This window comes from Photinus pyralis, unplaced genomic scaffold, assembly GCF_008802855.1.
Source record: "Photinus pyralis isolate 1611_PpyrPB1 unplaced genomic scaffold, Ppyr1.3 Ppyr1.4_LG6, whole genome shotgun sequence".
NCBI lineage: Eukaryota > Metazoa > Arthropoda > Insecta > Coleoptera > Lampyridae > Photinus > Photinus pyralis.
Window position 1 is genome coordinate 28,744,103 of NW_022170663.1, and position 18,790 is coordinate 28,762,892.

At 36.0% G+C, this 18,790-nt stretch overlaps 2 protein-coding genes across 2 annotated transcripts; one reads left to right on the top strand and one right to left on the bottom strand.

Moving 5' to 3' along the window:
• Positions 1–4,994: 4,994 nt before the first annotated feature.
• LOC116173740 (transmembrane protein 177) lies at positions 4,995–6,224 on the bottom strand. The gene is made up of 4 exons (XM_031491413.1): positions 5,988–6,224; positions 5,868–5,937; positions 5,662–5,820; positions 4,995–5,603 (listed from the first exon to the last, which is right to left on the bottom strand). The coding sequence occupies exons 1-4, from the start codon at positions 6,143–6,145 to the stop codon at positions 5,052–5,054; spliced, it is 939 nt and encodes a 312-aa protein (XP_031347273.1). The 5' UTR covers positions 6,146–6,224; the 3' UTR covers positions 4,995–5,051.
• A 4,590-nt stretch (positions 6,225–10,814) lies between these two features.
• On the top strand, positions 10,815–18,525 carry LOC116173278 (sodium/hydrogen exchanger 8). The gene is made up of 2 exons (XM_031490643.1): positions 10,815–12,772; positions 17,858–18,525. The coding sequence occupies exons 1-2, from the start codon at positions 10,985–10,987 to the stop codon at positions 17,996–17,998; spliced, it is 1,929 nt and encodes a 642-aa protein (XP_031346503.1). The 5' UTR covers positions 10,815–10,984; the 3' UTR covers positions 17,999–18,525.
• Positions 18,526–18,790: the final 265 nt, after the last annotated feature.

Here is an 18,790-nt window from a genome sequence, read left to right on the forward strand (position 1 = left end):
AGATGTGACGTTCGAGAATTGTCAATAAATCTTTTTGTTATAAGCAAATTGAATTGTGTTTAGTTTCAGTTTTAACATCGATGTCGTAGTGATAGATAATTAAATCCGCACTATTGTTTAATTATTAATTGTTATAAATCAATCTATTTAAAGACCGTATTATGTGTCCCCGGATTGAGTTCACTATACGTGTATTGATCAAACATTTTTGAATTTCGGTGTTGTTGTTTTGGCATCCCGGCCTGCTTGGTCTGAAAAGAATTTCAAGCACATTTTTGTTTTTTAAAATCCAAGATCCGTGACAATTAGAAAAAAATAATTGTATGTTTAGGTAAAGTGCAAACCGTTATTGATAAAACAAACCTCAATTAACGAATCGCCAAAAAATCAAACCTATTCTTATTTGTGGACGTAAGATAATGAAGAGTATGTAGAGCTTCCGTTTATACTACTGCGTTGCTACACAAGCCGCTTTTTACCCCATTCAAGTGGCGTTTACACGACTTCAGTTTACCCTGAGTTTCACATACGAAAGTGACGACAATAGGAGCCCAGCCGCCATGTTGCATCGAAAATTTAAATGAGAAAGTAGGCAACACACAATACACATAAGACATGTGTTTCGTACACTGCAATACAATATTATACACTGCGTTTTTTTTAAGAATAAGAATACGACAATGTAAAGGCGCTGAGTTATTTAAAATGGGCCATAGGGAAAGTTACATTGCATCAATTGTTTCAGTCATAGCTTCCTCGCGAATCATCTGCCACGGTACTGTAGAAATTGTTTCTAAATCAACAAATTTATTCAAATCAGATATAAACGTATGACAATTAAATACAATTGAAATACCCCAATTTATCAAAACCCGACTAATCAAGAATGATCGATAACATTAATTACTGAATCTTAAAACAAGTGGATGCGTTTAGAAATTAAAACAAATCTTACCTAAAACCAACTTTATATAGACACTATTTATATGTTATCTGTTCTGTTATGCATTTTAGTCTCCTTTAGATTTTCTATTTTGCTGTAATTAATAAATTACACGATACTTTTTATAAAAAATGACATGTATTCTGTAATGTTCCTAGGGGTCTATCAAGCTGACACGTTAACTTACCCTATACTTACCGTTGGCAAATCTGGCAAAAAAAACTACAAGCAGAGCCACCTACCTTTCAAGTCGAAACGATGGACGTTTCGCGGCACTTTTGAATTTGGATGGCAGTCTGCTCGATATGGATGGCACGAATGAACTCCTACGTTGTGTAATCGGTTCTTTATCTGTTGGGACGTGAGACATAATCGGGAAGGGAATTAAATAAAAGACAGAACTTTTGTGCGTAACAAATGACAAGAACAAATAAATATATTACGTACACAACAAGACCATGCCAGGGAAACCTTCTACGGGACAAAAACCCCGGCATAGGCCACATAAATACATGAAATAAATCACCTACGGCAATAAAATGCAAGAGAAAATTCACAAATAAAACATCTCAAATTGTATGATACAAATCAGATAATCAAATCAAATGCAATTAAACAAGTTCATAAAAACAAAATACACAGGACATCATAACTGCAGTTGAAAACATAATAAGTCAATTAAGTACAAAAACATATCAAAATACATGTACGATCAATTGAGCTAACACCATTCGTAAAATAATAAATTGCATGTACATAGGAAACATGTAAATGGTGTGGCTCTACGCCAGCCTTCAGTTAACATAATTTTATTTAACACGAAAAGAACATGTGAGAATGCCAATAGCAAGTATTCATGTGAAAATCGATTATCGCTCAAGCAGAACATATTTTAAATAGTGGAAATGTTAATGAGAGGGCCCCTACTCGCATTGCTAAGATGCTAAGAACTGCAATCCGCACGAGACGAGTAGGCAACAGATCGAACTGTATTAGGTACCTACTCCACGGAGACAGAATGCACCACTCGCACACACAAACATCGAAACATTAAATAAGAGAGCCCCCCTTCGTATAGGTAACGCACAAGAAATGCAGCGCGCCACGAATCAGAAAGTAACAGATACAGCGAACAATCAAACTGTATTAGGTACTTCCCTCACGGAATAGTTACGGATCAATCGAACAGAGCAACATCGCACTGACAATCAACTCTGCGTGAATACAGAAATAAATACTTAATTAAACAAAACAATGGCATAATCACCTGCACAGTATAACAAACACGATTCATCTAACGGTACTCAAAACAAAGGCATGGAGTACGCCATGATTCAGATATCGTAGTTTATGCAAAATCAGCAAAATGTAAATAATATCAAATTGTGGCAAGAAATTCAATTATTAATAGCTAGTACAAGAAAGAATAAAATGGTTACTACCTGTAAATACACCTTCAAAACACCACAACCAAAATAATCAAGAATAAAAACCGGGAACGCGTGATGCCTTCCGTCGACCTCATCGCCATCTTCTTCATTCTCCCCTAGCTTCGTTACCAAAATCCCCTAGTATTCGGCATCTGCGCAAAACGGTCGATTGGTTATATACAGAGCATATCATATTTTTGTTTCAGATGTAAAGGTGTGTTGCCTAACCATAAGGGTGGATTATCACAATTCTCTTTCGAAATTATATGAACTTCAAACTAAAAACAGCCACCTCCTCTCTTTCCCAAATTCAATAATTCATACAACATTCTTATGAACTCGAAACTAAATTTCCACAAATAAATAAAAAATCAGGGTAAAAATAGAAGTAAAACATAGAAGGCAACGCTTACCTTGCATAAAATTAAACGTTGACGCCAAGAAGTGAGCTCTGTTCTCGGATCCCAAAACATATAAACAAAAAAAAAACTCCGAATCCGCAGAGCTGAGTACACAATTAATTGACCAATGCCTGAAGGCCCTCGCTTTACTCGTAGCTTATATCACAGCTACGGTACTTAATCGGCCAACCGCTTCAGAAAGAAGTGGCGGACTCCAATAGCATTCGCGTCACTAATTCGGTTATAACTTAACCGGGATCGTAAAAATAATAGGTCCAGAAGTTAACAAATTACTTGAATGTGATAGCATATAATCCAAAAGGAGAAAACATAGTTAATACTAAATACGCTAAAAATTACGGAAGTTGTCTCTTTGTTGAGGATCGCTTCTCGCTATCAAATCGCGTTCATGACCCGGTGATCCAATTCCAGAAAATCGCTGCTCGTTATCAGCAGATGTGGAAGATATGGCAACGGTGTTACTTGTTGCACTCTCAATGGGTGAGCTTACTTCAAAGTTATAAACTGCTAACTCGTACGTCGACCAAGAATCAAGAATCTTATGTGTGTATAGTAGAACGTTTCCGAAACTTAAGCTGGTTCATTCAAACTAGATTTTGAGCTAACACTTGAGCCGTACAATTAAAACCGTCTCAAATAAGAGGGCTAATTATAGATGAATGCAACAATCTTCGACGGAAATTGTAATATGACCAAACGATAGCATGATAGAAAAACGCAATTATATCCTCCTATGGAGATGGAGATCTATAGAGATTAATAAAATATGGATGTTGGCAATTATAATTCGATGTGTTCTAACTGTTGTTTGAGTAAAACGAAGTGTAACTGGATAAAGTTCTCGACAGAAAGAAAGTGCAAATCGAAACGCACTGCGCACTAAAATTGCGTGGTTTACATTCTAACAATAGATGGAGCCATCTATTCAAAGGTTACGAAGATAAATATACAGTGAACAATAATAATGCTTCTAATGGAGAAAATAAACCGTTACAAATCTGTCTCTCCAAAAGTGTTTTTTTTTTTTTTTGCATGATTTTCTAAAAGTTTATTATTTTCTAAATGTAACATAGGTTGTTAACTATGGATTGTAGAACGGAAGGGAGACACAATTGTCTTCGCAAATCGCATATACCATACTCCCGCTTGTTACACCATCAGCATATGTTACAAATATAATTATAGAGGATGTTTTTTTAGCATCTTCGCAACCAAATCTATAAAAGGGTCTCTTTGTGTGGTGGTTACGTTTATGACGATTTTTAAAGCTTTTTGTGACCCGTTTCTAAAGCCAGTTATAGTACTTAATTAGGTCTAATCGAATAAGCGCAGTCACTTATAACAGGGGTAGGTGGATAATTTTTGTTGTTTTATAAGGTTTTGTAAGCGCATCATAGTTTATATTGTTTTTAACACGCAAAACTAAACAATAATTGCAATTAATTAAGTTATCAAGCACAGTTCCACGCTCCGGTTCATGTATTCAAATATTATTCTAACGTTGCCCGAGAGATAGTATAACGGTAAAGTTTTGTTCAGTTCTCCACGTGCGATAGTTCTGATTATCCTATCAGCATATTCTCATAAATGAATCCGCATGCTTCGGCATCGAAACTAAGATACATATGAAAACATTTCGATATCTTGGTGCAAAATTTTGTGCGCGTATAATGCATAAGTAGATATGTACAAAGATAATGTGTGGTATTATCTTTTGTATGTAATAATAACAAATAGAAATGGTATCGCTCATATTGAAATGTTACTAAAATCTAAAATAATTACTAAATGGCATGAAAAATAGCACAAGCTCTAAACAAGAAAATTGTCTTGCTGCAAGAACATGCACTTGCAACTTTGACAATACACGGAACAATGTTTCGGTAATTTCGTGTGGCAATGAATTGCTGCAAGAATTGCAATAATAACTTGCATCGTCTAATGGGTCTTAAGTTTGCTCTTCAAAAAAAATTAAGAAGTGAACCTTAAACCTAGAAATAACCTCTTCTCCAACTGTGCTGCGTGTGGTATACGCATTCTTGTGCAAAAAATAACTCCAATTCACGCAGCATCTCTGGAATTAGTTTCCCTGCAAGGTGTGTTGCCTACCTTTTTTGAACACTGGTATAGGAATTTTGTTCCTTTAATCTATGGCATTGCACATGAAAATATAGCAGTGCAATTAATAAGAAAATAAAGTTCTCCAATGTGGAATACTTTTTATTTACATAAAATACAAATTACACATTACTAAATTTAAGCACTCTGCAAAGGTAAACCACTGTCAGCAAAAAAAGCCTTCCTTTGCACTAATGGTAAATGTTTTTGCCTAAAGGTATAATTCTCATTACCTGCTATGGTATAATGATATTCTCCAACTTTTCCCATAATTGAACGCAAGGCAATATTCCTATTTAAAATACTGTCATAAAATTCTTTACCGCCTTCTTGAAAAACTGGGCTCTTGTTCTTTAAGAACGTATCGATTTTATTCTCAAAGAAAACCTGATTCGCATCTTTGATAAAAAGATAACTTACAAGAGCGAACGAACCGAGTAATCCATATAAAATCAACCGTACACCGCGCGACTTGGCGTATAAGTTGTACTTATTATTCATGTGATTGCCAACTGAATACATGCCCATAAACATTCCCATTGACGAGATTAAATCAATGAAATACTTCGGAGTTTGCCTCATTTTGATTTCTCGAGCGATTGCGTATATCTGGGCATTTTCAGAGACAATTAATGATCTCAACAAACGTTCACCGTCATCAGTCTCCCACGCCACTGAATGATCTAAAACCTATAACTTTTGTAAATTTGAAAATGTAGACATTTTGATTAAGTTGCAGGCACTTTACCTTGATTCTCGATTTTTCTATATGATCTTCATCGATGTAAGTGTAATTGATGGGTAAACCGATTACTGCACCGAATTGACTGTAGCTCGTTCCTCTACTAAAGATATCAAAACCACATCCCATGAACGGTTGAAACTGCTTTTTGTCAACTTCCTCGATCTAAAATGCAGATGGTTAAAGTGAATAAGTGTATCTAGCATGACAACCTCTAGTAAATCCATTGCCTTCTTAAACCGTTCTAGCAGTGGTCTTGGGAGAGGAACTGTAAAACCATTTCTACAAAGTTTTTTAATTTAAACACAAAAATTTGAGGTATAATAACTTACTGATATAGGCGAACAATTTCCATGTATTTGTCCAAGAGGAAAGTATTCGGAAGCACTTGAAGACATCCTATCCCGATAGAGGTGGCAACTGCACAGCCAAACACAAATTGTTTCCCCGAATCTTTGAGAAACCATGCACTTAAGCGTTGAAAATTCATTTTACTTTAAAGGAAAATTACCAAACGGCAATCGGACAATCGCTGGTAAAGTGAGGTTACGTTAAAAAATTCGAACTCTGCCCTCTTGATTCGAACTGTGGTTACCGATATTCTGATCTAAAGTAAGAGGGTTCTAAAAAATTTTAAAGTTCTAAACTACTATATACAGTATAATTCAATGATACTTTTACATACGACAAACTGGGATGCACATTCCTCACAAACAGCAACAAACATTTTATATGTCCGAAAATTACTCAGTCAGCGTTTGACATTTCTAAACAAATTAGAGTTCTCTACTTCGTTTCAAAATTAATGTACGTTATCACATATCACTGCATGACGAAGTTGGAAAATTAATCGAAGAAATGGAGAGTAGACCAGTTTCCGATATTAGTTATTTAAAAAAGAATTTTGCGAAACCGTCGTTTTTGAGCGGGGAAAACTTCTGGCAAAGAAAATAGTGCAGAAATGTGTGATGAGTATCGTATCGTATTTACAATGTTTAAAATCATACCTACCTATTTCCAAGAATTTCCTTGGGGCGATTGCCACCAGAACGTAACCTTACGTTCTGCATCGATTGTATACAGTTTGTTTTTAACTAAATTTACAGCACTTCTAAAAAAAGTGAATTGCCCTGCCATAAGTATATAAGATTATGGGAAAAAAATTAATTGTTTATCTTCACCGTCATAAATATACTAACGTACTTAGTCAAAGTATTACCACTGATACATGAATTCAGTTTCGCAAAAGGCATTTGCTTATAACAGCGTTGCAAACTGTTATAATTGCTTCATGACCTATACACGCAAATAAATTACGAAATATTTTTCATCTGGGGTAGTGTACATCAGCCACAGATGGCGGCCAAGAGTGACTTTGGATATTCAGTAGGTATAGCGGATTTACTGTGGGAAATTTCATGACTTAAAATGACAACTTAAAATTGCTGACTGGCTCTTGGTCTAAAGCGAACCATATTTAGGGTCTATTCTGTATATTGTCGTTAACAAACGATATCGTAATGGTTAAAATTAATTGTATCTCTCATTGTATTCTAATTAAAGGTCTCAACGAAAGGAACCGTTTTCTACCAACGACTGCCCTGGGGGGGGGGGGGGGAACTAGTTTTATCCTTCATGGTACTCTAATGAAAGGTTTCAACGAAAGGAATTAACCATAGCCCTCCTCCTCGACCTCTTAACGTGATCGGGTATTTTCCCTTATACCTCAAGAACGGATTGCCGGAAGAGGGTACTCACAAAGGGCGACTGAGACGTCTGCAAGACATATATCCATTGATGATGTCAAAACAAATTTCGGTTAAAAAAATGCGCTTTATCTGCACAAGAGTTGTGCACAATTTATACTTGCTTAATTAGGGTTCCGGTGCCGGTTTTGTGTACTTCCCAGAAAGTAAGTATGCTGACTCTAGAATTCTCTGGATGGTTTTGGTTTGTTACCTATATGGCTATATAAGCAACAACACCAACACTTCAGAGACAAATGTTAAGAGCAACAATATAGAACGCATTTCCCTTTCACAAAAAGAAAGAGAACCGAAAAATAGCGGTTCTTTGGCACTAATAATAACGGTACGGGATCGGTTCCAAAGTGAGGGGATTATAAATGCAATCGGCTCCGGTTCCTGTACCGGTTCTTTTCGGTTCCGGTTCCAACCCTTGGTTAATGCACAAATATTCCAAGGGATGAAAGTGTACCCAGTGTGGTTATGCAACTAATAAATACAGTTTAAAAAAATTGCTGTGGCTAGTACAGATTCCACCAACCACCCCCACCTGCGTATGTGCGATTCTGCTCTTTTAAGTCTAAGAATGTGTGTACCAAATTTGGTTCCAATCGGTTCAGCCGCTCAGCCGGAAATGGGAGTTTGACACATTTGCGCTTGCGCGATTCTCTCCAAAAGCTTTTCAGCTCTTCGTTTTATGTCTAAGAATATGTGTGACAAATTTGGTTTAAATCCATTCAGGCGTTTACCTAGAAATGAGAGTACAGACAGACAGACCGACAGACGGATCGACATCATCGGGATTTTGTTTGATTCGGATTTCTGGTGCTTCAAAACGTCCATTTCTGTTAAAAAAAAAGTAAGGGGTCATTTTTTACCCTAATCTAATGCAACATCACCCTTGCTAGCTGCTAGTGGTAAAAATCATACGTTTATGCACAAGAATTCACGGTTGTAAAATGTGCACTGTGTAATTTACTGATTTTACAACCAATTATAAATCCAGTTCCAAAACTCACTTATTGTTGAAGCATAGAACTTGTAATGATCCTAGGGGGTCTATCAAGCCGACACTGAAAACGTTGACTTACCCTGTACTTACCGTTGGCAACTATGCCAAAACTACAAGTAGAGCCACCTACCTTTCAAGTCGAAACGATTGACGTTTCGCGGCACTTTTGAATTTGGATGGCAATCGGCTCGATATGGGGGGCACGAATGGACTCCTACGTTGTGTAATTGGTTCTTTTATGTGTTGAGACGTGAGACATAGTCGGGAAGGGAATTAAATAAAAGACAGAACTTTTGTGCGTAAGAAATGGCAAGAACAAATAAATATATTAACGCACACAACAAGACCATGCCAGGGAAACCTTCTACGAGACAAAAACCCCGGCATAGGCCGCACAAGTATGGTGTGGCTCTACTCCAGCCTTCCGTTAACATAATTTAATTTACCACGAGAAGTACATGGGAGAATGCCAATAGCAAGTATTCATGTGAAAATCGATTATCGCTCAAGCAACACATATTTTAAATAGAGGAAATGTTAATGAGAGGGCCCCCACTCGTATTGCTAAGATGTTAAGAGCTACAATCTGCACGAGACGAGTAGGCAACAGATACAGCGAAAGATCGAACTGCATTAGGTATGTACCTACTCCACGGAGACAGAATGACCCACTCGCACACACAAACATCGAAACATCAAATAAAAGAGCCCCCCTTCGTATAGCTAACGCACAAGAACTGTAGCTTGTCATGAATAAGAAAGTAACAGATACAGCGAACAATCAAACTGTATCAGGTACTTTCCTCACAGAATAGTTACAGATCAATCGAACAGAGCAACATCGCACTGATAATCAACTTCTCGTGAATACAGAAATAAAAACTTAATTAAACAAAATAATGGATAATCATCTGTACAGTATAACAAACAAACATGATTCATCTAACGGGACTCAAAACAAAGGCATGGAGTACGCCATGATAGAGATATCGTAGTTTATGCAAAATCAGCAAAATGTAAATAATATCAAATTGTGGCAACAAATTCAATGATTAAATAGCTAGTACCAGAAAGAATAAAATCGTGACTACCTGTAAATACACCTTCAAAACACCACCAACAAAAATAATCAAAAAATAAAAAAAAAAAAACGGGAAAGCGTGTGCCTTCCGTCGACCTCATTGAGACCTCCTCGCCATCTTCTTCATTCCCCTAGCTTCGTTACGAAAAATCCCTAGTATTCGGCATCTGCCCAAAACGGTCGTTGGTGATATACAGGACATATTATATTTTTGTTTCAGATGTAAACGTGTGTTGCCTAACCATCAGGGTGGATTATAACAAACTCAAAGGAGACATAAAATGTGTCCAGTGTAGTTATGCAACTAATAGTAAGCAAAGGTATTTTTAAAAATCATCTGTTAACGAACAAGAACTTCCAAGGATTTAAAATTCGTCCAGTGTAATTACGCAATAATAGTTCTCGCTTCAAAATGCTTTGCTAACCCACAATACATTTAAAGCTTTAACATGTGATCTGTGCAATAACGCGGCCAATATTAAATAACTTTAAAATGTAGTCAATGTAATTTTATAACCAATATTAAAAATATTTTAGAGCTGGTTAACGAGACTCCCAAGGATTGCAAATATGACCAGTGTCATTATTACACACTTGCGATATCTACTTCTAGTATGAAGCGTATGGCATTTTCAAACTTGGCGGTGATTTTTGTGACGTCATTGGGATAAATACGCCATCTGCGCGAACTTAAATGAATTTGCGTTCCTCTATAGGGAGGGTCGTCAGCCCATTCGGCTACCGACTTCGGCTGAGGCGGACTGTTCGAACTGACAGGCTTGCCAGACCTTGCGTAGCATAAATAAAGCGCTTATACGAAACCAAAAACATCTCACTGCATTTCTCTTTTGAAAATAATTTGTCTGTTATGAAACAATGGTGCTTTGTGTGTTGTCCACTACTCAAATTCTTTTATGGCCGTTTGCACCGACAAATTTAAGCGGCGTAGCTTAAAATCTATGGCAACGATTATTGAGACAATGGTTGCCATGGGTTTTAAACTACGCTTAAGCTAAGCGCCGCTTAAATTTGTCGGTGCAATCGGCCATTATAATTTCTGGATGGTAGAACACAAGAACATAACAAGTTTTCTTTATTAGAACTGAACTTATGAACGAACAAATTATACAATGTTATTATGAATGACGTGCGATGCGTAACTCTCTTTTTACATTTTCTTTTCATTCTTAGAGTGCGTACTTTTAAGATACAACAAATTCCAATACGGAGATTTGTTCTAATTTTTAGACCTACTTTCGATCTCGCGGCCGACTACTTTTAGAACTGTACATTTTTTATGTTTGTGCCTCTGTTACGTCAGCCGTCAACGAATGATAAGCACGTGACGTTCCAGTGATAAGCACCTGTGCTTTATCATTTTCTTATAAATACGACGATTTAACATGTAGGCAGTTATAACAAATTAAGAAGAGAAGTTTAACCATCAAAAGTGCATTTTATCAGTGTGAATGTAATCAAATTTTGACGAAGATGAAGTTTGTTGGAGGTGCTTTCCTTGTATTATTCTTATGCACCAGTGTCGCATCTGAGGAAGTTTTTGGAAATTCTCTAAACGAAAATGAGTCGAACAACAGCAACCCGCTCGCAACTGCGAAACCTGAGGTAAGCAGCGCAATCAGTAATATTTCAACATCTGTCGATCCATCCGCATCCAGTAACGATGTTAAGCACATTTCGTCGACTGTAGCACAAGTGGTTGTGAATAATGCGACAAGAAGTACAGCAGCACCTCCACCGCCCGATCCAGTATTACCGGCAAAAACGGCGGCGGAAGAAGAGCACAACAGCTCCATGGCGATATTCTTCGTGCTGTGCGTGTTGGCGCTTGGAATCTTGCTCATTCACTTTTTGCTGCACACCGGCTTCCAATACATTCCGGAAAGTATCGTGATTGTCATTCTGGGAGCGGCAGTCGGTATGACATTAAATACTCTTTCCAATCAGAATGTTAGCAACTGGCGAAAGGAAGAGGCGTTCTCGCCGACCGCCTTCTTCCTCATCCTTTTACCGCCGATCATTTTCGAATCCGGTTATAATTTGCACAAGGGTAATTTTTTCCAAAACATCGGCTCGATCTTGGTGTTCGCGATATTCGGCACCACAATTTCCGCTTTCATAACCGGCTTCGGCATTTACTTTCTCGGGCTAGCCGACGTCGTCTATAAATTGAGCTTTGTAGAATCGTGTGCCTTCGGCTCTTTAATTTCCGCAGTCGATCCGGTCGCTACGATTGCAATATTTCACGCATTGAACGTCGATCCGATTTTAAACATGTTGGTGTTCGGCGAAAGTATTTTGAACGACGCAATTTCTATAGTATTAACTACGGCCATTTTGGAGTCGAATAGTCCGATGACTTCGACCGGGGCGGCGATAATGCAGGGTATTAATCGTTTCTGTCTTATGTTTTTTGCTTCGGCCGGTATTGGCGTGATGTTCGCGCTCGTTAGTGCTTTGCTGCTGAAGTACGTCGACTTGCGTAAAAATCCGTCCTTGGAATTCGGCATGATGTTGGTGTTTACGTACGCCCCCTACGTACTCGCCGAAGGCATTCACCTGTCCGGCATTATGGCGATTCTGTTTTGCGGAATCGTCATGTCCCACTATACCCATTTCAATCTCTCCACCGTAACGCAAATAACAATGCAGCAGACCTTGCGAACGCTCGCCTTCATTGCGGAGACATGCGTGTTCGCCTACCTCGGGCTGGCGCTGTTCAGCTTCAAGCACCGCGTGGAACCGGCGCTGATCGTCTGGAGCATAATCCTTTGCCTGATTGGTCGCGCCTGCAACATTTTCCCGCTCGCTTTTCTCGTCAACCGATTCCGCGAGCATCAAATAACGCGGAAGATGATGTTCATAATGTGGTTCAGCGGCCTGCGAGGAGCGATCTCGTACGCTCTGTCCCTCCATTTGAATTTCAGCGACGAAACTAGGCACGTCATCATAACGACCACGCTAATAATCGTGCTGTGTACGACCCTATTTTTGGGCGGCTCCACGATGCCGCTACTGAAATTCATGGAGGCGACAAAAAGTTCGAACAACTTGGCTCGAAGGACCAGGCGGCGCAAGAAGGATCGCGCGGTTACATTGAGCAAAACGAGAGAGTGGGGACAGGCGATCGACTCTGAGCATCTATCGGAAACTACGGAGGCGGAAGGGGAGGTCACCTTTGTTTCGTCGCGAATTAAGGGTTTCGCCAAGTACGACTTGAAGTACTTCATTCCTTTCTTCACGAGACGATTTACTCAACAGGTAAGATTCATTGAATGTTTATTAATGTACAGTGTGTCCTATTTTGGTTGAGGCTGCAGTGTCTCTTCACACGACCCACTGCCACTTTTTTTTTAAACTCTTTAATAACACACCGGAATTAAATCTAGCTACTTTTGTTTCTGAGATACAGGGTGAAAACAAAAAGTTTGACTTTTTGGGGATGTTATCATATCTTAGTACCCATGCAAGATAGAAAAAAGGTAAAAACTGTTTGTGTTAGATATTTTTACGTATAATCCAGTGGCGTACCTACTCAAAAAAATGTGTTGAGCCACCTTTTCTAAGATTGGACCCAATGTTGGTATTTTTTAAATGTGCACCCTGTTTCTTTATGTGGTATTTGTTAGGTAAAGAATAATACTTCGTTTAGACTAGTTTAATTTGCTTCTACGAAACGTTACTTACATTATCCATCTACCCACTAGTTCTCAACATTGTTGTCAACGTAACTCTAACTGACTTAAACCTATACAAGGTACTCCAACATCCCCTTTGTTACAGATCTAGCTTCACAGGTGCTTTAACAATTCTTCCGCTTTTAGTAACTATATCCCCTGGAGCTAACTGACTTATTTTCTATTACATTATTATTTTCGTTCTCAATATCTATATATACTTTAGTAGGCTCTGGTCTCATATTATTCCTAAATACATCCTGCTCACTTCCCTCCTGTCTTATAGTAAATGATGGACAATTGCGTTTGTAATTAATTTTAATGAATTTTCTATTCCTTATCAAAATAGCGCCATTCTCCATGTTTACTTTGTATGTCCTATTTTTAAGTATACTAACTACCCTGCCTGGTGTCCATACAGTATTTGGTTTTATTTGTACCATTACATGCATTCCTATGTCTAATTCTGGTAATTTCTTAGCTCTTGTCATAGTAATGCCGACTAGTAACTTGCCTCTGATTTAAAAATTTATTATATTGATTTTGTTTAATTACTATCAGTAAAAGATTTTGATTTGTGATGGTAAGATTGATCTTAATTTTCTAGACATTAATATTTCCGCTTAGGCTAGTCAAAATAGGTGGTTGAAGTAGAAAAAATTAGTAACAAGGTGATCTCTGCGGAAATGAGTACTCAATAAGGTCCTTATTAACCCCTCAAAAATCGCACTTTATCGCATTGGTGGAACTTAGAAAAAAATAGCCGCCATCTTGATTTTTGTTGAAATTATTGAATATCTCGTAACGTATGCATTTAATTAAAAAAACTCAAAAGATCATTTTTACAGAGAATCAAAATATACCTATAATAGAGACATTTTCAAGAATATTTGCCAAAAAACAAAAAAAAATTGAGATTTATATGAATTGTCTATATAGGGATTTTTTTTAATTTGGTTAATATCTGGAACAGTATGCATTTTATAAAAAAGCTCGAAGAGTTTTTATGTGTTGAATGAAAAACTACATAACCCGAAAAAAAATGTAATAAGAAAAATCCGACGAAAAATCCAACTTTTTTAGGGGAGAAAAACAAATATAATAATAAGAATATTCGAGCAGGCTCAAGGATACTAAGTAATTAAAAAACACGAAAAAAATTGTTTAAACAAGTCAGAATTCGTACAATCACGTCTAAATTACACCATGTGTTATTCGCTTACGAATTGCGCGGAAACTAAAACAATAAACCGCATAGTAACACGGTCGTCTTAAGTTGCCGTCGCGTCGGTGTCGGACAGTGTTGCCAACATGTGAATAATTACCCAATTATTGAGTATTTTACTTTAAAATCCTTATTTGGAAAATTGGGCATACAAAAACAGTTTTAACTAATTCAGATATTTACCAAATTTTTAAAAAATCCATATTGCCAAATCATATAAATTTCAATAACTTTTTTATTTTTTGATCAATAGACTTAAACTTTTTTATTATAGGTAACTTTTGATTCTCCATAAAAAAGTCTCTTGAGTTTTTTTGATATAATGTATACTTTACGAAATATTTAATAAATTCGAACAAAATCAAGATGGCGGCCATTTTTTTCCAAGTTCCACCAATGCGACAAAGTGCAATTTTTGAGGGATTAATAAGCACCCTATTGAGTACTCATTTCCGCAGAGATCACTTTGTTACTAATTTTGTCTACCTCACTTGTATAAACCTGCCTAGATTGACCAGTCTAGCTGGTGAATAATCATTGTCAATTTTTTGATTTCGGTATGTCAACAATGCCATTTGTAAATCTTTATTATCTTCAATGATCTTTTTCAACATTTTTTTAGCAGTTTGTACATTCCTTTCGGCCATTCCATTGGATTGTGCATTTGTAGGTGACGTTAAGATATGATTAAATTCCCAATTCTTTGCAAAAACTTTAAATTCACATGATGAAAATCGTGGGCCCCCATCAGTTACCAATGTTAATGGAATCCCATGTCGAGCAAACATAGTTTTCAACAACTCAAGTATTTTGTTACTAGTTGTGTTTATACCTAATTTCTCTATTTCCAAATATTTTGAATAATAATCTATTACTAATAAATACTTTTGCCCTCTAATTTCAAATCAATCACACCCTACCTTATTCCATGGTATTCTGGGAATTTCGTGATTCTGCAATGGTTCTTTTATTTGCGAGTTGGAATATTTCATACAAGTGTTTATTATTGTTTGCTTTATGTCATTATTCATGGTAGGCCAAAATATTGACTCTGAAGCTATCTTTAAGCATTTTTGAATACCTGAGTGATTGTAATGGACTCTTTCAAGCATTTCTTTTCGCATTAAACGTGGTATTACTAAAGCTGTATTTCTAAAAATTAAATCATTTATTACTGTTAGTTCATGTTTGTACTTCCAATATATTTTAACAGCATCATTAACACACTTAATGTTTTTTGGCCACCCGTTAATAATAACTGATTTTAATAACTGTCATTCATTATCATTATTAGTTTTAATTTTGAATTCACTCATCCTTTCTTCTGTTGCATTGATTTGTGACACTACCAAACATACTTGTGCATTTATTTCTTCCTCAAACTCATCTTTTTCGTTATCGTTTACGTATGCCCTTGATAGCGTATCCGTTATTAATAAATGTTTACCCGGTATAAATTTTATTTCAAAATCATATTTTTGAATTTGTAGTGCTGGTGCTGGTGTTTTGTGCAAAGGTTTTTTTAATATTGTAATTAATGGTAAATGATCCATTTCTACTGTTACTTTTGTTCCATATATAATGTCATGAAACCTAGTCAAACCAAATGTTATCGCTAACAACTCTTGTTCAATCTGAGCATAACGACATTGTGTTTCAGTTAAAGCCCTCGATGCATACGCACATGGTAATTTATTTTGCAAGAAGCACGCTCCTAACCCTGATTTTGAAGCATCAACTGATATTGTATCTTTCTTCGCATCAAAGTATTGCAGTACTGGTTTTTTGCTTAACGCCTCTTTTAACTGATTGAAAGCATTTTCCTGATCATCAAGCCAAATAAATTCTACATCTTTCTTTAACAGATTTCTTAATGGTTCCGTTGAACAAGAAAATTTTTTTATGAATTTAGTTACATACGTGAAAACTCCTAACAATCTTTGTACTTCTTTTTTATCTTTAGGTCTAGGTATGTTTGTACCTAATTGCATCAATTTTCCTACTGTCTGGTTCTATACCTTCCCCTGAAATTATGTGTCCCATATAATTTAATTTACTAAAAATCGTAGCATTTGCTAGTTTACTTGTAATTTGTTCAATTGTTGGAATTGTTGCATACTCTCTTTTAATAACTGTGTTTAATTCCATTGGGTCAAGACATATTCTTAATTTATTGTCTGGTTTTCTCACTAACACTAGAGGGTTTATCCAATTAGCACTTTCTGTGACTTTTTCAATAGTTTTTAATTTTTCCAGTTGACCTAATGTCTCTTTGAGATTTTCCATTAGAGGAATTGCAACCTTATAGGATGGCGTACCGGTTGACTAACTGAGTTAAACCTATATTAGGTACTTCAACACACCCTATATATCTTAAAGTCAATTGTATGCATTTGTTTTCCTGATTACAATGATGCATCACAACCTATATTTTTTTATATAATTATGTACTACATAATGGCATATTTCTACTGTCAGCTATTTTTATTGATTAGTATCGGTTGCCATGAATACAATAAAATAAAATCTCCATGAATCCATGGCCAACTATTTAAAAACAGTAAAAAAAAATAAGGTAATTTTTTTAATTTTTGGTTAATGACTAAAGTTTAAAAAATTATACCGCATTCTCAACCAAAATAGGACACATGGTACAATGAAAAATAATAACAGCCACGAAATCGGTGTGTACCGAAAATTTCAGTTGGTCGCTATGATGATGTTTGAAAGGTGTACAGAATAGGTCAAAGTAAACTTTCTCAATGAAACACAAACAAATATTTTTGCTCGTATTTTTGTTATCTTCCAGGTTAAATTATTAAGGGCCAATTGCACCGTCAAAATTAAGTATCCCTTAAAGTTAAGCATAACCTAATACCATAGCAACGAATGTCTTAATAATCATTGCCATTGATTTTAAGTTCGACTTAACTTTAAGCAAGGCTTAATTTTGTTGATGCAACTGGGGCTATGTCATATAATTTACTTGATCAAAAGGACCAGTAGGTTTTTCTTTATAAATGTTTAAACCATACTTTTACTATGATACATATTTACAATTATTTATCAAAAAATAAAACAAATCATGATTATGTTGATTTTTTAAAAATCATATTTTTTTCCTACTTGGATTGGTACACCACATTCCTATAACATTTCTGAAGGTTTATTACATTTTTAAACTGGTGCACCTACCCTATATTTAAACAAAACCACATCAGATAATTCTGTGTCAAAAACCAGTTTGAGAATATTGATTCAACGACTATTATTAATAAAAGGTTATGGGCCATCAAAACAAAATCGACAAAATGTAAGCAACGCCCCTTAGCGACCAAACACCAAAATTTGAGCTTACAACCGTCACCGTTTTTGTGACCATTATTTATAAATGTCAGTTGATTACACTTGACAGTCGTCTGATACGAATTTTTGTTGATATAGGAATTAAAAGATTGCAAGAGTCAAATGACGGACTTAACCAATCAATGGTATCAAGCGATTCGAATATCTCCTGATCATTCCGACGACGAGAGCATGAATAATCCTTCACGGACGAGCAGTATTTCGAGCATAGTTCGCTGACCATCGCTGGAAAAGCGTGAGAAAGAACCGTTCCTTAAAAGATATCCCAAAGGTTGCTGAATTATCATTTCATTGCACATTAACAAAAAAATAGGAATCTGATCTGTAAATTTTCCATCACATTTTAACCTCGACCTCTGATAAATAATTAATTTGTATAAGACCTTAATTGTTATTTATATTCCAATGGAAAGTTTCAACTTTTTCTCCGATCCAGTTCAAGAATGTGTAAACATATTTTTTTAACTTGGGTCATTTTGCAAACAACTAATTAGTGGCGATTTATCACCAATTAACTACACTAAATAATGAGACCATGCGATAATTTTTGCAGGCTTTCAAATACTTTTTATCTGTCTTAATGATATCTTTGATATGTGTGTGGCAAAAGGCTAAGCGCATTAACTGGAATTAAGTGGATAGTTTTATTTTTATAAAAATATGTGTAGCACAAATACGTGGGGGATATGATAACGAATTGTTGTTATAAATATTTACCGGTTTTTTCTGCTATTGAGCAAATGAACCGGGTAGCTACCTATTTAGAGTGTAAGAAACTTAAACAGAGGAATAAATAAGACTGTTTGTCTATAAACTATTGAAATATTTAGAGCTTTAATCACTTCATGTATTACTTTCAAATAAGATACCATTAAACAGTCGTCTGAATTATTACCTTTCTCTTGTATATTATTATTTATTATATCTGAGTAATATTTCAGAGTATTGTTTTTTGTTATTGTATATAATATCTTACTAGTTGTTTAAGTCACATCTGTGTGATAAATAGAA